Source organism: Syngnathus acus, chromosome 6, assembly GCF_901709675.1.
Source record: "Syngnathus acus chromosome 6, fSynAcu1.2, whole genome shotgun sequence".
Lineage (NCBI taxonomy): Eukaryota > Metazoa > Chordata > Actinopteri > Syngnathiformes > Syngnathidae > Syngnathus > Syngnathus acus.
Genome location: NC_051092.1, coordinates 12,162,199 through 12,181,964, shown reverse-complemented (window position 1 = coordinate 12,181,964; position 19,766 = coordinate 12,162,199). Strand labels below are relative to the sequence as shown.

General features: G+C 39.9%; 1 protein-coding gene and 4 long non-coding RNA genes across 7 annotated transcripts in view; 2 read left to right on the top strand and 3 right to left on the bottom strand.

Moving 5' to 3' along the window:
- Positions 1 to 443: 443 nt before the first annotated feature.
- Positions 444 to 2,549, bottom strand: LOC119123945 (leptin-like). The gene is made up of 3 exons (XM_037253370.1): positions 2,484 to 2,549; positions 1,515 to 1,679; positions 444 to 782 (listed from the first exon to the last, which is right to left on the bottom strand). The coding sequence occupies exons 2-3, from the start codon at positions 1,662 to 1,664 to the stop codon at positions 444 to 446; spliced, it is 489 nt and encodes a 162-aa protein (XP_037109265.1). The 5' UTR covers positions 1,665 to 1,679; positions 2,484 to 2,549.
- Positions 492 to 3,933, top strand: LOC119123949. Its single transcript, XR_005098144.1, has 3 exons — positions 492 to 632; positions 706 to 820; positions 1,485 to 3,933. It is a non-coding gene; the product is annotated as an uncharacterized LOC119123949 (long non-coding RNA).
- On the bottom strand, positions 3,322 to 19,746 carry LOC119123955. The gene is made up of 3 exons (XR_005098152.1): positions 19,435 to 19,746; positions 17,836 to 17,837; positions 3,322 to 3,333 (listed from the first exon to the last, which is right to left on the bottom strand). It is a non-coding gene; the product is annotated as an uncharacterized LOC119123955 (long non-coding RNA).
- LOC119123952 overlaps positions 4,130 to 19,766 on the top strand; it is a 50,664-nt gene continuing 35,027 nt past the window's right edge. For 2 of the 3 annotated variants that reach the window (XR_005098148.1, XR_005098147.1), the window contains exons 1-3: positions 4,130 to 4,603; positions 11,651 to 11,759; positions 16,064 to 16,246. This is a non-coding gene — a long non-coding RNA (uncharacterized LOC119123952). The remainder of the gene's footprint in view (positions 4,604 to 11,650; positions 11,760 to 16,063; positions 16,247 to 19,766) is intronic. The other variant, XR_005098149.1, reaches the window with a different exon arrangement.
- Positions 7,000 to 10,094, bottom strand: LOC119123954. Its single transcript, XR_005098151.1, has 2 exons — positions 9,887 to 10,094; positions 7,000 to 7,830 (listed from the first exon to the last, which is right to left on the bottom strand). It is a non-coding gene; the product is annotated as an uncharacterized LOC119123954 (long non-coding RNA).

Here is a 19,766-nt window from a genome sequence, read left to right as displayed (position 1 = left end):
CAAAAATATACAAAATGCACATTTGAAGGCGATAAATAGCAGTATTAGAAGAGCTGGTGGTGGATGTTGACATAAATAAATTCCCAGTATTTAAATAAGAATGGTGGTTAGCACATCTGCCTCACACTTCTGAGGTTCTGGGTTTGATTACGGGCTGCGGCTTTCCTGCTTGGCGTTTGCGTGTACTACCTGTCCTTGCGTGGCTTTTCTCCGGCTTCCTCCCACATTTCACAAACATGCTCATTAGCCTCATTGAAAACTCTCATTGGTAGCCATGAATGCGAATGATGCCAAAATCCATTTTTGTGCCCCTGTTTCAGATATCATATCGTCCTATATAAATTAAAGAAGAAGAATGGATAAATAAACGTGGCATCCTTCAATTTGGACAGCTCTGTTTTTGAGTCTTCAATGAACCAAATGTGCATTTTGGAGTTTCCATCTCAGCATTTGTCCAGGTTCTCCATGTTCTGCAACAGCCGTGTGAGGATGTCCTTGACTCTGATCAGAGCCTCGATACCGACAGTGAGGACGAAGCCTCGCTGACTCTGCAGCCGCTGCAGCGCGCCACCTGCGGCTGACGTTCTGTTGACCTTGGTCTCTCCACAGCGACCCTTCTTCCACTGACCGAGGTAACCCTTCAGCCACGAGATCTCGGCCTTCACCTGAGACGCGTTCAGAGAGTCTGAGATGAGCTTCTCGTAGCCGTCTAGGAGTGTCACCACCGAGGAGAGCCCATCCAGTTTGTCGGCCGGCGGCGTCAGCGTCATGCCAGGAGGAACCTACCACACCACACCACGCACAACCAATCAAGTTTTTGGTATATATTATTATATATGATAATAATCTAGAGGTGCAATGATTCAATTTTTGTTTTTTAATAGTTCACTGCTACGCACAATGTAAATTTAAGAAATAAACACTAGCTTTGATTGATAGTATGCCACAGTAACATGCACAGTGGTGAATTAGGTTTGTGCTTAAATATTGGGAAGAAATACTTAAATAATGATTAAATTAACACATTCACTGCCTTGCATATTCATTTTTATTAACTGGAGTTTAACTGTTTACTGCCACGGCAAGCGTGAAAGAGTTCTCTCAGATGGTATGTGAAATTTGGTTTCCTAAGAATTCTCATGACATGGGGTCAGCACAGGTTTGGAGTAGAAGATACAGTCGAGGGGGAATCTCAGTTTGTCATGTCGATAATTTGGGAGAGATTTTGACCAGACATGTTCGGTATGTATGGTATCAAAGGTATTTATCATGAAAAGACAGCACAGTTAATGGAGTGAATGGCGTGTATAAAATTTCTCATTTCAAGTCATACAGTGAAACAGCATTGCCCAGAGCGCGTTTTCTACATCTGTAAATAAATGTTGCCCTTTTTCCTTTCTAATTCTTCTTTTTGTTGGTTTATTGTCAAATACAATACAAGTTTTGTCAAGTAAGTAGTGTAACCTGTTGCCTGTTTTTTGCAGAAAAGCTCTTTGGATTTCTGGAGTTGTTACCTGGATTTTATTGATCTTGGCCACCAGCTGCTTGGACCTCCCTTCCACAGTAGCTTTCATCCTGATGGCCTCCGCCGACATGGGGGCTGCTATGACCGCGCCCCACATTTGGGAGACGGACACCAGAACGGCCAAGGTGATGCAGTCCATTGTGTTTTTTTGCGGCTGCGGATCCCGGGAGAAATGCCAACAGTATTTTAATTCAAGTCTTTTGTGTACTTTCCCCAGCAAGCAACATAACTGGTTACTTCCTTCCACTTATTGACGCAACCTGTTTGATTGTGCGTGCAAATATTTGAGATTCCTCCAAATAGATGTTGGGTACAAAGATCGACCGCTTCCGCATGCCTGCCCTTGTCCTTATTTGGTTCGGTACCCAAATCTTAGTTGGCTTCGCTTCCTTGTCAATGAGGGTTGATTATTATTCATTGAGAAATGAAAGAAAAGTCGCACGACCATTTCCAATATTTTGTTGTGATCATTAGCAGTCTATTTATATTTCTAAAATTGGGCATTTGTATTTTTTAATTATTCTTCATGTTTAATTTTACACGAGAATATTTTGTGTTATTGTAGTGCTCTGACACTAATAACTTATGTTTTAGTTATTTGTATTTTTCAATTTAGTTCTAAATATTTGTTTTTAATTTTTCAATGTTTTTTAAAAAAAAATCATAAGTAAATTTGACTAAAGAAAATAATCATGTTATCAGAATATAATAACAATACAATAGATTATCATATCAATTGAGCCAATTAGCAATCAAAGCACTTAATCACAAGCCCTCTTTTTCCACATACCCACATATGTATGATGTGTTAGTACCTACAATAAATGACCGTGATAAATATTAAAATCTCAGGCACCATGCCAGAATTGTTCATGCAAATATCAAACTTCCAATTAAGCACAAAATGGATCCCAAAGGGTTCAATGTCAAGCACTCCGAGAAGTAAAGTTGCCCTTACCTTTTGGTGGTGAGTGTGTCCACTGTTGGGGCCACCATCGGTGTGTCTTATAGTAGTGGGATGTTGAGTCACCTCTTACTCATCGCTTTCCCCGACCCCCCACCCCCTTCGCCCATCCCCTCACCTTCCTCTTCCCAGCCCAGCGCATCATCCCCTCGTTTACATATGCAATAGCGCTTATTGGGTTTTACTTTTGAGCAACAATCAACCTGCCGTTTTTGAATCACTGGGCAAAAATATATTGTACTTTAGTAGAAGTTCAGATACTAGTGTTAAACAAATTGCCGGTAAAAGTAGCTATTGTGAATTTTGCACTATTAATGGAGGAATGAATGAAAAGTGTCTCGACTATCACTACTATACTGTATTATGATCTTTAGCAGGTATTATAGTGTTATTCTTAGATGTGTTATTTCTAATCCTAGTTAACCTTCCTGTTTTGTTTCTTTCAGTGCACCAAAAATCAGCCACTGAGCATTATAGTGGGCTACATCCAATGTTGTCATTTTTAGTTTACGTGCAGAATGGAAAAAAACTATTTTCCAGGTTCCGCAGTCTAATTTTGAGCTTAACATGTTTCAGATTCATCAGCGCAACCATGTCAAAGGTGGAGAAAATATAAAAAGTTATCAAAAAATTAAATACTCGACTTAAGTGCGCCGCTGTACTTGTTCTGGTATTATGCACTGACCTCGACTCTCCATTGCTCATTCTAAATATTGCCCAACAAAATCCAGCCGGTCAGTGGTGTTTGTTTAGCGTGAAGTGTTGTCGCACTGTGTTGAATCATTGAAGGCATACAAATGTGATCAAAATACTATTGGAACAAAATATATTTCAATATTAATATCTTTAGATGAATATTAAAGGGGCAGTCAACCGCCAAATTGTCTTTGTAATGGTATGTTCTGTGCAGCCCAACATGTCGAAACACTCTTCTGATTAATATTTTGTTTGTGGAATATGAATTAAACCGACAAAATCCACTTGTTTTTATCAAGCTCAGGGGGCCGCCATTTTGCCACTTGCCGTCGACTAAAAATGACATCACAGTTGCTCGGTGCTCAGGTCACAACCAATCACGGCTCAGCTTCAGAAAACTGGTTGAGTGATTGTATCTTTTCGCAGGACAACACTGGCGGAGAAAAAAGACTGCAAAGTCCGTTTTTCAGTGTACCCTTTGTATTAATAAAATGAAACCACGGACAAAAAAAAGCCCATAGTTGGCCCAACTATCAGTTTTTCCTCCCTGTTGTCAACTTGTCATTTGACCCATGTGAGTTACTTAGTCTCACATGTGAATGGGGAGCAGATGTGATAACTGTGGTGTGATATCACTTTGTAGGTCAAAAAAAAAAACTTTTTCGGCCCATAAGTATTTCCCAGATTGCCTTATCCTTGCTTGCTTGTCTTGCATTTTGCCCGATTAAAGATGTCGCATCATCACAGACATTGCGACAGCTGCTCTCAGGTGTATTTTTTATTCCCTTATCTTCTCCTCATCCAGAGTAGCTATTCTCGGACGAGCGTCCGTGTTGTGACACAAACTCATCAGGGAGGGGGTTAAAAAAATAGAGAGAACCACGTGTCTTCGAGGAGGTCTTATGAGAAATAAAAAAACAAATATGCCTGTTAGAGTTGTTTGTTTTAGGTTTCGCTCATGGCAATTTACTGTAAAGCCGGCATACCGCACACACACTGAGGGGGATAGAAAACAGAGGCCTCGTAAAAATCGCACATCGTCTTTAATAACGCGTTCAGCTCGAGCAGAAATGTGACGTTATCAAGGAAATTGACGAGAAAAGGCACCGTAAAGGACACACTTCTGGGAAGGAGAGTCAAGCGGTGGCAAAATGTAATTCCACTTTAATCTTCACCGGGAATTGTCTATTATTCATGAAAGCAAAAACACGGAGGAATGAACTGGACGCTCATGTTTGAGAGGGAAGAGGAAGAAAAAAAGTCTTACTTTTCTGTGTGCCAGCAACAAACTGAGTTATAAACGCTGACATCTGGGATTAATAACTAGCTGCCGCTGACTGAAGAGTTTCTTAACAATGTTGTTTTTTTTTTCCCGCCTGCTGGAAGACGACTTCATCAGTAACAGGAACAACTTCAAGGTAAAATCGAGGTACACAGATGTTGGGCCAAATTTGAACAGTTTTACCTCCTTCAGATCAAAATTTGTACAAATCTGATTATCAGGTGTCTTTCAAAAACTCTCCAGTGCAATCGATCTGTGGTGTGGGTTGTGTTGAGTGCTTTTTTTCTCGGCCCGATGTGCTCAGAAAACAGTCAGGGCTAACAGTTGTAATCGTTAAACCTTTTCAAAATTTACAGCCATCAATCCTTAGGCAGGGCCCAGTTTAGAAAATGTAACCCTTTTGTTATGAAAAACATGAGAAGATGATCTACCCCGATCTGCTCAGAAAGAGGTCAGGGCCAACAAGCTGTCAACGTTAAACCCGTTTAAGATTTACTTGAACACACGTGCCAATTTTGTCTCCTCAACATTATTTAATTAATTAGTTGAATTCGTTTAGTGGTTAAAAATCTTAACAGCAACAAATGTCAGGTAAAGCATGTTACACACATATATTCTCATATAATTTACCATCCGTCAACCGTTCCAATTAAAAATAGCATAAACCAGATTATCAATTCCGGATCGGTGTGTGTTGGCAGAGGTCGAGTCTTAATGTTTACAAGCCACTGAGGAGGATCAATGAAGAGCAAGTCAGCTCCTGAAGGAGCTGAGGTAGGACAGGACACTGCTCATTAATTATTCATGAGCCACCCATGTGACTTGTAGGACCCTGTGAGTCACATCTTTAGAAGAAATGCATTCAACAAAGATGAACTTTGTTGGCAATCCATCGAATAGCTAGACAAGGCGATTTGTGTCGAAATTGCGTGGGAATGCCGAGGAGCTTATGCCCAACTGAAATGCTGTTGAATTGATTCAAATGAAGCAGGTGAGATTTGGAGTTGGAATGGTTTGAATTGGTCAAGACATATGGATGGAAAAGGTAAATAAGGAAAATCTCTCAGTTTGTGAGTAGAGTGGCCAAGATGTCCTGAATGAACGGAACAGTTTGAAGTTGGAATGGTTTGAATTGAATTGGTTTGAAGCAATGTGGGAGGAGGTGGTAAATGTCGTCCGTGTCGGGTGGAATCCTTAAATCTCCACAACCATTTTTTCAACAGTAAAAGTGTTAATTGTTTGTGAAAATAACACCCATGTGGGAACTGACCAACACTATCGCTTTGGAAATGGCAAAGTAATGTGGAAGGAAGTGGTTCTTATTTTATATAGTATGTATCTCAATTTGGAAAGTTTAGTGTGAAACATATGCAAGATATCCTAGATGTCATGGATGAGCAGAATATTTTGTTGTTGGACAGATTTGAATCAATCAAAAAATCTGAAAGCGGCAGGAAGTATTCTCTCTATTAAGGAATTTTACTCCAGAAAATACTCTTCTATTTAGATACGTATTCTGAGGAGATGGTTTGAATTGGTCAAGAAATTTGGAAAGGAGGTAAATACAGTTCTGTGTAACATCTTTCTCAATTTGTGAATTTTACTGTAAAAAAGTGTGGAAAGGTTCTCAAAACGTCCTGACTGAGCTGTTGGAATGTTTGGAATGAGTCAAAATGTTGAAACATGTCAATTTGGGAATTTCATTGTGAAAGGCTGGAATATTTGTTCGTCATGTGAAAAATAGTTTTCATGGTGTGCTAAATAAGTTCAAATGGAAATTGTGTAATTCTGGCAATTTGGGGAAAGCGGTTCTTAACCTGTCTATGATTTTGTGACGCTTTGCTGTCTGAATGGTATGAATCGGTGGAGAAATGTGGACGGGGAAATGTGGTGGGAAAAAAAGTTACAATAATAATAATCAATCAACATGCATGATTGCTGTTCTATGATAATGTGTGTTTGCCATTTCAGTGTAGTGTTGCTGCCCTGTGGCCGCAGCAAGACTTGCTCATACTGGGAGCTGGTGGTGGTGGTGGGGGGCCCTCGAAGTGGCATCAGGTTACTTTTCCAGATGCCGGCCAAAGAAAGCAGGAATTCCGCTCAGCAGGACCTGCCCGGGTGAGTCACGGGAATGACGGGAATTCTGATTCTGCATGTTATTGAACTTGCCCCACGCCTCCCTTCCCCCAACCCACCCCAGAGACTAGAGTGACGTCTTCACACCGTAAAGTGTGTTTGGAAAAGACCCGAGTCAGCTTTTGGTGACGTGCATGGCAATGCAATGCTGCTGAGTGAAAAGGCATCCATGCACACACTCGAGGTAAAAGTGTGGACGCTGTGGCCCTATCAGTGCAACAAATGCAATTGATTTTGATCTATTTACCAAAATAACCAAGAATCAATCAATCAGTCAGTCAGTCCGTTCGTCCGTCCGTCCAATCAACTTAAGGTTTCGCGTATTATTATGTGTACATTATGTGGATCCTCATATTTCCCTTCAAATAGAAGCCTCTGACTCAAACAGTTTTATAATACAATACATTACATCTTTATTTATAAAATAACCATAAAATAACCACATTTTGATGTGCAAGCCAATATTTATAAGGGGAAAAAAAACATTTATAGTAACATGTATAGTTATTGTAATACGCTGAGAAGTGCGCAGTACTACAGCTGCTTTTCTTCTACAACACCAAACAACATCCGTTCATATATGGCAAATTTAACTGCAACTTTCTGCTTTGGTTGCATTAAGGTTTTAATTCATATACACATGTTGGAATGTGCACTTACATCACTTGCATCGATTAGATTTAATAACAAAGATAAGATTAAAAAGTTATGATGCAACACACAAGGTTGCTATCAAGAATATTTGGATCAGTGACAAAACGTGATCCCAGCTCAGGAGACACTTGTGCTATTCCGCCCTCTTGTGGAGGGACCAATTTTCACATGATATTTCATATTGACAGCCATTGTAACATTTTGTACTTGAATAATAATAATTTTGTTAAAATGTATTGCACATAAAAACGAAGTACAAATCATTCCTAAATTAAAAATAAAAAAAAACATTAAAGATGAATTCAAATGTAAAAGTTAAATATAACTAACCTGTACTTCGGCAGTGAGTCTTTTGCACACCACTCGTGGAAGCTAATACTGACATAGAAATACACTTAAAAAATAAGATAGCAGACAAATTGTGTGTGTAGGATCTTGCAGGATGTAAATATCCTCTGCAGATGCTTTTTGGGGTAAGGGCTTCCTGGTAACTTTCCATTCGACAGCAAGCCCAGACCGCAAAAAGACCCGAAAAGAATCTGAATGTGCATCTCTTCGCACTTGCTGAATCATCTGAAACACACATAGACACAACCATCAAAGCCAATGTATTCCTTCTGCCCTCCACAAAACAATAGCATGCAAGTTTTATATATTGGAAGTGCGTAAATAGTGAGCACTCATAGTTGATATAAAAAGTCTGCACACCACCTTTCAAATGCAAAGTTTTGTGCTATCAAGAAATGAAAACAATATAAATCAGGTCAAAACCTTTTCCATTGTTAATATACATGTACAAAATATTTCTTTTGCGGAAATAAACAAGTGAGATAATGTGGTAGCACAAGTATGCACACCCTCTTATAGCCGGTAATTGTATAACACCAATCACGTTCAAATCGCCGAGCTCGGATCCCGTATGTCGAAATTTCATTTAATAAATTATTGACCAATTCAAAGTGTTGAAAATGGCTTTTTTTCAATGTGATTAATTTGGAGAGAAAAGGATGCACCGTGACGGCAGCAAAATCCAAGTTAAATAAGAATCAGCACGCACCTATGTGGCTATTAAAAAATAAAATCTCATTAACTCCTAATAAAGTACAGGACACTATTGCGTTTGTACTAAACGTACTTTTTGGAATTAGGGCAAAAAGATTAACTTTGGTTTCATCAGACCATAACAAAATCTCCTAAACCCAAAATGTGTTATGGTCCAATTAACACAAGCCTGAACTTTTTGTTTAACCGGTGGAAAACGTTTTGAAATGATTTAGTTTGGTCTTTACATGATTATTAACCATTAGTAAAGAAAAACACATGCATGAAACTTTCTGTTTCAACATGTCATTACCCATAATACAGATGCCACATGTATTCTGTATTTATGTATGAGAGACTTGGTGATACGTGACATTCAACAACATACAAAACATTCCAACAGAAAAGCTCATTGACAAGTAACAGGTGGTTGAATGTATCTATAGACACACACACATGCGCACAAATTTGCACACACAGGCACATCATATATATATATATTTTTTAAAACCGGGCACAACATTAGATACACTTGCACAAACAACCAAATCTGCCTTGCAAACAATAACAATGAACACTATTGAAGAATATGCATTTAATATCCACAGACTACATGTATTGGGTATGCGCAAGAGTACCCATTGTCGTGTAACATGACATTGCAAGAACCTTCTGTATTAACTTGAATGAAAATCCATATTATTATTGTTTTTAACACATTGTGATGCCACCCGACTTGGACTTGAGCCTCATGTGAGCCGTGTGAGCTGTCCATGGTTCTGAAAGCAGAAAGCCTCTCAGCGGCAGCCTTTGTCGGTCGGTACACGCCCTAATCTCCCCCGTACAACCCCCACCGCTCCATTTACCTCCCCAACACACGCACGCACACACACACACACACACACACACACACACACACACACACACACACACACACACACACACACACACACACACACACACACACACACACACACACACACACACACACACACACACACACACACACACACACCTCCATGATACTGTGGAAGCATCTCCACACACTACACGCCACACACTATATATATGGCATGCTGGATTATACGACTGCATGCATCCCTCTTAATCTGTCATACAGGACACTTGTCTGGGGGTCCAAGAAAAACTATTATGGGTAATCTTGCATTAAAATACAATTCAAATTCAAATTAATTACAGTTCTTAGAAATTACTTAAACTACAATGAATTGAAATGCAGTAAATTTAAATATATATAACAAGAAATACTTTAATAAAAAAAAAGTAAAAATGTAAGGATCAAACTAGCAAATTCCAAGTTTCTGAATTCAAACAAGCAAATCACAATTCTTGCTGCGCCGCCTGAGTACGTGCACACACTGTGTCACACGCGCTCTCGATCTTCAGCCATCCCATAATAATAACAATTACTAAATAACAACACCTCAAGATGCCACATGCGCGTATTTACGTACATAAAACTGCAACAATGCCCCATCCGTGTGTGGGTGGGTGTGCACATGTGCGTGGTGCGTGTGTGAGTCCACGCACATGCGTGTGTGTGATTGGATACAGGGAGATGACTTACCTCTGCTTGACCGAGCAATCGCTCTGAATTGGTCCGGATGGAGAGAAAAAAATCCATTGGGAAAAAACAGAATCAGAAATAGAGAGCATACACACAATGAGATTCCTTCCACGCACTCGGCAGGCAAATAAAGCATCCGTGGCTCCGTACCCATGCACGTCCGTATACACCTGTGTGTCGGCTTGTCGCTGATGCAACACGTTCGAGCCCTCCCCTCGTTTCCTCTCCACTCCGACACGTGCTCCTCCCCCCCCTCTTTTTTGGAAGGAAATACAGCAAAAGCAGAATACCCCAGCGACCTTACACATTACACCCCCCCCCCCCTCATCAAATGGAAGCCACTCAATCCTCCAGTCTGCGATTGACCTGCATTGACGTCATTAGGTCTCCCATGGAAACACGGGGGCTCCCAAAAATAGCAACACATTAATTCAGCCCGCATGCGCCAGGGTTGTCTTTGCGGTGTGTAGGGTGGGTGGGTGGTGGGGGTCTTTGTATCAATCCAACCAACACACGCACTACCGATTCCAAGCAGTATAGTCTCTCGCTGCCAAGGACGAGTTGATCACGACTTGGGGCTATTTTTAGTAAGGGTGATGGGGAGATGGATGGATCGGAGAGAGTGAGGGGGAGGGAAATGGATGGAGAGACGGGGAGATGGGGTGGGCGTGTTGAGAGACGCCTGCACCTCTGCTCTGCTCGCCACTAGCTGCAGCTGAGGAACACAAACGGCACCAGAGGGGATAAAAATAGAAAAAGAGCCTTCATGCCGCCGAGCCAGCAGTTGTCTGACTCCGACTCCGTGCGTGTGCGCGCGCACCTGGGAACGGTCAACAGCACGGCCAACCCGAGGAGGGCATGCATGCGTGCGGCAATTCATTTAGGAAATAAAATGAGAAAAGTTGCATTTTCCCTGAAGGAGGATCACTATTGATTCATTCTTTTATCTTGGTGGGTTGCTGCACAACACGTGGGAAGCTCCTGTATTCGTTAAGTAGTGTCATAAAAAAGTCAAATACTATATCAACGTGTAATATTTTGGTATTGTAAAATTTCCTTTGATATATTAGCTGTGCGCATTTTATTTTATGTTTTTAGGTTATTAATCTTCATGTCGGAAGATGATTCACCATTTAATTTGAACCAATTGAAGGCATGAGGTAAATCTAAGGGAGTTTGTACATGCGCAAAAAAAATATTGTTTTGTCCAGAACAACCCTGCTACTTGTTTCAAATTGACCCAACTTCCCGTGAGCAAACTTCACTCCAATTTTAACCCAAATTGTGTTGTTTTTGACCAAGCAGTTAGAATGTTTGATGACTTTTGTCTTTATCACTTGTTCAGTTTCTTTATTGGGTTGATAACTTGTTTGTCCTTTTAAAAACAATTTATTGTATTCATATTTTAATATTTTCTGCATATTTTCATTTTTCCCCAATCCGTTTTTAAATTTTTATCTGAATTTAATGTTGATGCGACTGATGCCGAGGCAATGAAACGTGTGAAACTTAAACTACCACCACCATCTACTGGTCATATGGGTGACCTGCATTCTAAAGGTATCAGTTGCATCATTTTAGAGGCAGAGCGTCAACGACTGGTTAATGGACCTTTACACGGTTGCCACGCGTACTTGGAGGTGGCAAAACCCCAGATTGCATCACTAGTGACCAAAGCATTCTATGTACTTTGACCAAGGCAGAGCCATTGAACAAGAGAACTGGCTTGAATCATGCCTGAATGTGAATATTCTCATTTTCCAGGTTTCATTCTCCGGGCATTAAATCTTTTGCCACTGGACTGATATGGTTTACTTTGAAGACTTCATCCAAGTCAGCTCCATCAGTTCAAGCTCAAGGCTACTTTGGAAAGGTATCGCACTTGTTTGGGTCATTTTTTGGTTATTTATTAGTTTTGAAATCTCTAGTAATTTGCTAATTTATTCTGAATGATGATTTTAGCCTTCTCTTTAGCCTTTTGTTAATTTTTATCCTGATACTTTATATAATTCTGATACTTTTTAGGCATCGTCTGATGGCCATGAGTTCTGTTCTGTGTTTAGTATCATTTGCATGCTGTAGTTGAATATTGTTATCACAAATTCAAAATACACACATTTATATCATTTTCACAGCTTCAAGATTGACACCATTCCCACATTTTTTTTCTCACATGTATTTTTGGCTACTGTAGGACAGGTTTTAACACTTCAGGGTGTAAGTGTGACATTAAGGATATTTTTTTTTATTGCTGTCAAATGTGTAAAACGTGTCAAATTTGACCTGAACAGTATGTAAAAGTTAATCTACTCCAAAAGCCAAAGCGCCCGTCTTGCTTCCTGCTAGTGATAATTTTTTACAGGGTTTTGCAGTGTTTTTAATTGCGTCATTTGGCGTCCATATGGTACAAATATAACACAGTGGGATAGCTCGGGAGACATTAGTGGAAATGGCCTGGGGGCGGGGGGTGGAAATAACAAGCGGCAATATCTGCAGAAATTAAGACGCTAGCATCCATTTCGGCTACTGACAATAAGCAGTTTCAAGTCGACCTCCTGTAAATCACAGCGCAAAAACCCTGAGAGCGCAAAATTACCAACAACAATAAGAACAGGTGGAAACAATGTTGAAATGAATGCAATGTATCCTGGCCTGCATTTAGCCCAGGCAATTAAAATATCCACAGATAACAGGACGGGAAAACTCATTAGTTCTCAGCGTTGTGGCAAAACACTAAGCAGCCACGGGGACAGGTAAACATCCGAAGGCCAAACTTGTGGTCGGCGGCAGAATGAGAGAATTCCCCAGAAGAATAGTGTGGAAAGTTTAAACACCAAATTGTTCAAGCAAACCATATTGTTCCGTGTAATGAAGCTCTGCTACCTTAGTGTTAACATAAAAACATTGTGAAACATTGTAGATGCTCTAATGTAAACTAGCATGTTAGGGTCACATCATTTTTTCCATTGTAGAAGTCATTTACCTCCTCAATATCTTCTTTTGGACTGATGCTTGACACAATCAAACCAGGAGGCTCAAATGGTCATTCAAGTAATTTACCCAGTTTTCTCAATTGCTCTGCCTTGGTCACATGACATTCAAGTGTTTGCATAATTGTGCGGGCGCAATTGGCGACTGATTGAGATTTCGTCACCCGTATGTGTGACTATACTGTGAAAAGGAATAAATACAGCAACTGGATTTTTGCATCGGACAAATCAATATTTCTGATTTGTGTTTTAGAAGACCAGTGACAGTAGAGAGAGAGGGGGGGGGGTCTCCTCAGTCCAGCTCCCATCACCCCTTGACAGGAAGTTGAGCTACGGAATGAAGTCACAGAAGCTTTGAGGTAACAGCAGGACGTTACTAAGTTAGCGCAGGCTCCCTGAAGTGCTTTACAGCGCTGCGGGGTTGCACGATGAGTTACACGCGGCGCTTGAATAATTCATCCAGACTCAATGTATCATGAACAATCCTGAATTATCCATACAATGCTTGGTAAACGCTTGTAGCGTTCCCAGATGGGAACACCTCCGAGCCTGGTGAAGAATGAAAACATCCCCGTGGCTAAGTGAGATAGGATTACTGAGACTGATGGAACACAATCAGCAACAAATGGGCCTGTGCTGCACGCAAACAAATGCAAAGGCCGTTTGTGTTTCTTAGTCATTTGTTTACTTTGCAGCCACCTAAGGCACGTTGACTATTTTTCAAGGGAACGCATCATGGAAATTAACTTTGTACGTATGAACAGGTATTCAGAGTGGAGCGTGATTTATTTGCAGATTTGTACCATCAGTCATTGAACATTGTGAAAAGTGAAAATAACTACATCAGTCTTTTCATAAGCACAAGGACTTTATTTTCTTTACTTCTTTCATTGAACCTGTTTCTTTTAAATGGGAGTGAGAAACATTTTAACCTCAAAAAGCATTTTTTAGGTCCAAGAATGCATAATTAACATGATGTCTTAATCAAAATAGAATGTGCTTAATAATTTCTTAGAAACCTCTTTCCAAGCTGACCCAGTGTCAATTGGTGAGCAACGGCCAAGGGAATGATATGCTTAAAAAAAGAAAAAATGCTAATGAACTCACAGCTGCCCGCATAATGCCTAAAATGAAATAGAAATACTTTTTTGCTGACTACTTTTGATGCCTTTTGGAACACCCTGTATATTTTTTAAATTGCCCTGAGAAAAGCAATTAGACACACTCACCATTCATTCCATTGGACTCCTATGGAGATAGCAGTGGAACAGTTCTAACAGCATGCGAACACACACTTAAAAAAACTCTCAGCAGGGGAGAGTAAACAAGCAGCTCAGTCCAAAGAAAAACCTCCCATTAATTATCAATACACTATCAATAAGGACAAATTTGCATCATTAGGAGCAAAACAAATCCTATTTGTTGCGTGATGGATCACGAAACGCTGACCTAAAAATAACGAGGCCAAAAAGTGAACAAACAAAAGCGGGAAGTCGCCGGGGAAGCCCAAAGGATGCTCGCTAGGGAAGGAGTAGAAGGCAGATTGATATGCTATCAACGCTCTTTTGTTTGTTTTTGCTGTAAACCCATTGAGAGCACGCAGATATTAATAGAAAGACGACTTTGCATGCTGCTTCGACACTACTCATTCCCCTTGGAAAGCGCTTCTGTTTCGTCTCTTTCTTTGCTGAGTTTTTATTGCTTTCATGTAATGCAGTTTATCTGATGCAGAGCTGCGTCTTCCTTCAGAATGGTCAATATGGGGCTCCAACTGGCAACTCACTGTCATGACGCAATACTACTCAGTGGCTTTTGAAATAACAGTAGTACGCATACCTTGACTTGGAAATGACGCAACTTAAGAATTCTTCAGATATATGTATACGTCGTTTGAGCAGAGTATTGCAAAGCGATGTTTCCCAACCAGGGCGTTGCAGGGGCTGCTACGTGGAAACATTTCATCATTCATTTCCAATATGACAAGTAAATATTCTCATTTCATAATCACGTCAATATAGTATTATTTTAAGTGTTTTGATTCTTATATTTAATGTTTAAATACTTATTAAAGGGGAACACATTGAATGTTTTTTTGTGGTAAATATTCAGCTATATAACATTGACAGGTTTGTTATTTATATTGATGTTTATTTTCTAATCGGATTAAGTCCACTCATGAAAGTTGCAAGAGGCACATGAGCATCAAAACCTCAGTAGTTCTCAAAAAAGCCCAATGCACCTCTTTGATTCCTTCATACACGAAATGCCGCCATCCTCTAATTCCGTTTCGTTGCGGTGGCGTTGGCAATATTGCTAGTACATCCTGGCTTTAATGTTTTAAGTGGATGGGAGACAGGAGGAGTTGGGTGGGTTTGTCGTTAAAAGCCCTCGATGGACACACTGAGTGACAGTTGATAGCCGTAATGCACGGGGATGTGCACTAATGCACCGCTCAAGGGCAGCAAAGTAGTGACCGTGGATGTGTGAAGACTTATAGAAAAACAAGTCATTGCCGTCAGTGACGACAACAAAGCAAGAGACGCAGCAATAAAATGTCATGATTGCTTGCTGACGCATGTGTAGAAAATACCAGAAAGCATTGAGCTCCCACGTCAGAAAAGTCTGTGATGAAATTATTTTCTTTGGCTACATACAACATGGCTAACGTAACAATAACATTTGCAGTGCAAATGCGGAATGTGCTTTATTTTATTCTTATAAACTGCAGATTATTTCTACATTTTATTAGTTGGTTAATATTTATTTATATGCTTATTTTTTACCTTGTCAGCGAGAAGCACAAAATGGCAATGTGTGTGTTCAATAAATAAGGTTACATTACATGAAACTGCAGATAAAAAAAGCTTAGGGTGAGGCGTACGTTACTCTGCCTCATGTAAGGCTGAAGTTGCTGTCACTTGTCTTCCACGCAGATGCTAGTATAATTCCAAATGTTGCTTCGAAAGAGACAAAAATAGAAGGTGAAGCTGAATGAATATGAAAATGAATCAAAACTGCACTAATAAACCAAACCGGATCCAATTACCAAAGGTAGACCAATGCCGTAGATTAAACATCTGCTTAACAAATCAGGTCAGAAGATATCAATTTTGCAGTATTAAATGTTAGGCTGCTAAACTAACAGCAAATACTCCATCACTCTGTTTGGCTCTTGTGTGTGTTGTAGCGTGGAGAAGCAGCTGGAGTCCAGTGGCTGTTATCAGTCCCGCTGAGAGCGACTGAGAAGGGCACTCAGTGGACAGCCACTCGTGGGAGTCTAACAGACATTGATGGAACACATGAGGCTTCCTACAGCACTGGCGGTCTTTTTCCTGCGTGGGGCAGCAGCGATGCAGCCCTTGTACTAAAAGTACGGTTGTACAGTCACTGTTGGTTAATAGAATTCGCAAGCGTGCCGTGCCATTACTGTCACTACATTGCTTTACTTGGAGAAAACAATAGAAAAGCTGTTTAAATGAAAATCATTTTATGACATAGATTTCATAGATGACAAAAATGCAAAATAATTGAATGTAATAACCATTAGTCATTTTTTCTCTTCGGCCTGTCCTAATCGCATGTCCCTGCATATTACACAACAGTTCTTAAGGAATGTGTTCAACTAGCACCCTCCAGAAAGTGGCGCACCATCCAGTCTTTTCTGACCACACCTACCGCATTTAACAAGCGGATGCTAAAATGCTAAATAGGAAATGCTAATTAGGGCACGCTTGTCGGCTGCATATTTCCATGCATAGATTCATGAGGCCGCTGCGTGAAGTCGTCCGGGCAAAGTCTGTTGACTTTTTTTCACGCAGCAGCCAAGGGTAAACACACGGGGAAAGTACTTTTACTTTACTCTCCTCGTACTTGTTGTTTACCTCTGGCCTCCAACTCCCTCAGCACTGACTAATGGTTTGTGTGGAATTGTGGCGTTTGGGGAGGTTCTTTTACATCCTATGTGTGTGTGCACGCACAGATGTGTACATTTACATCCGCATTCCCACCACAGCTCGGTAATGAGTAGCTGATTAATGACTACAAAACTCAGAGGGCATCTCATTGTCCTGTGCCATACTGAGGGGACTTGACCCGGCCTTCTATGAATTTTAAGTATGTATATGTATATACATTAGATCATTGCACTCACTATTCCACGTCTGTGTTTGTACTGAGCGCTGGTTTTATGACCTCTAATGAGTACCACACCTGTCGATAACTTCTTCTCTTGATGGAAAATATAGAAGAAAAAATAAAGTTGAGGCGATCCAAATGCTCACTATTTTCTAGCAACACAATTGCTATCAAAAACTAAGATGAGTCTAGTGATGGCAACCAGCTGTAACAAAGTGCTGTAGATAACTAAACATAAAATGGTAAGTAAGTTTAGTAATAATTGTAATCGTGATGAAAAAAAAAAAAAATTCTCGTTAAGATACATAAAAAAATTATTTCGGATTGGCCTTTTGAATACAACTGGAGGTTCTGAGTTTTAATCCCCATGTCGAGTGTTGTTTGAACATGAGTGAAGTCTCCAGTGACCAACACATGAATCTGAAGATGATGACAGTGCCTCGATTGTGGATAAATGTCATTATGATCAGAATCTTTGGAAGAAAAATACAATTTCTGTAAAAGCAAGGATAGAAGAAGTACTAAGTTTCATATAAATCACCACGACATACTGTAGATCCCCCGGTTTCATTGCCGCCATAATACTTTCAATCACTCAGTTGCAAAGTGAGACTTTTGACAGTTTAAAACCTCAAAAAGGGAGGAAAGCAGACATTCTCTTGAGGGACAACCCTCACATGAGCGAGCAAATGTGTTGAGGTTAGAGGTTTGAGTCTGATAGCTTATGTTTGTTTGTGTTTAGCCTGACATCTGTGACAACACACTGGACAAAATCATCCTCGGCAAAAATGCAGTTGACGAGCGCTTGGCATGGAGCCCGCAAACGTCTTCGGCTTAGTGAGTTTTCCCGTTTGAATCGTTCAAGCCCGGCCTCTGCCGCCAGAAGGAAGCCCGACAAGGTGGCAAAAATCAAACATGGGGTTATCAAAAAAGTGAATAATTTGAAAAACCGTGTACTATTCAATTAAATATCAAAACATTGAAGTTGAGTGTTGCTAGGTGTCATTTGAAATACAAAAGGTACCAAAAAGTTAGATGAAAATTTCTCACATTATTATTTTTTTCAATAATAATAATAATAATAATAATAATGATATAATTATTATTATAATATTTTTTAATATATAGTATAATACTTATTAATACTCCATGCATCAATTCTCTGAACCGTGTATCCTCCTCCTCTTCCTCCTCGTCATTATCATCAGTGACAATTCTTATTTTACATACAGTTATTAAAACAATCAATGGAACGATTAACTCTGCTCATCAAAAGGCTTGTTAACTAGCAGGTCCTTTGCAGTTAAGTAAACAAAAGACACCAGCTGAGAAAATCTGGAATCTTGTTCAACATTTAACCAAGCAGGGATGAGCAAATTGATTAAAAATGTGCAAGACAAATGTCAAGCGTTCAATCGTGAAGCTCAAGAAAAAGTCAGAGGCATGAATGAATTGACCGTGGCATTTTCATTTCCACAGTCACTTTAAACATATACGTGTACACTGACATTTACTCATGTCATCTGCCTAATGGAGAAAGAACAGGTTAGCCATCAGCAAATTCATTATAATTGCTATCACACATATGTTAGGGATTCAAACCAAAATGATGAACTTTACCATTATCTACAAACTTTACAATCCCATAAGCTACGTGTGAGATTTTAGGAATAAACCAATTAATTTATTTCATTTTCTAGGAAAGTGGTCCCAAACCTTTTTTGCGTCACGGACCGGTTACGTGTCAGAAATATTTTCGCGGACCGGCCTTTATTTAAATAAATAATACATTTATATAAATAAATAATACGTTTATAATAAATCTATAAATACGATGAAATAAAATGATACGACTGGCATAAAAACAAGTATAAACGACATACATTTTTTATTATTTATTTCCTTATTTATTAGTAATTATTTATTTATTAAATTTCATTAATAAAACTCACCATTACGTTGAATTAGTGGGAGCACTGAGCTTGTTTCTCAGAAATGAGCTGGTCCCATCTCGTCGTAATCGGAGACAATGACACCCGAAGTGGTTAAGGTTTGTCTTTTAATGCAGGATGCATGGTCTCCATGTGCCGAAGCAGTTTTGAAGGCTTCATTGCCTCGTTAGCTAGCCTGTCGCCACATATTATGCAGAGTGGGCTTAGCGCGTCAGAGTCACCTGTGGCGATAAATCCATATTTTAAGTAGGACTCTAGAAATTTTCTTTCAAATGCAGCTTTCCTTTTCATAGAAAACTCCTCATTGGGCTTTTTTTTCCCTTTCCGAAGAAGCTTTCCAAACATCTCTGTTTCTTGCTCATTTTTGCTTGCTTCGCGGACTTGACTGAGGTGACATGTCACGTGACCGGGACGAGCGTCTTGACCTGAACCGACGGATGTAATTGGGAGAGAATCGCCATTTTTTTTTTACATTTTTCAAAATAAATTCATACTCATTTTTGCTAGCTTTGCGGGCTTGACTGGGGAAACTTGTCAAGTGACCGGGACGAGCGTCTTGACCTGAATTAATTGATCGTCGATCTTTTTTTTTTTTCCTGTGTGGCTTGGCGGCCCGGTACCAAGTGATCCACAGACTGGTACGGTCTGTTCTAGGGTGTCCCTTTGACACATACAAATAATACAAGTCTACAAAATAATACGTCAAGATAAATTCCAATGACAAAGTGCTTCATCAGCAGGACAAACTTTGTCAACGGAGGCAGTGTGACTCCTCCCCCTTCACTCTCCTCCACAGGGCCGGTT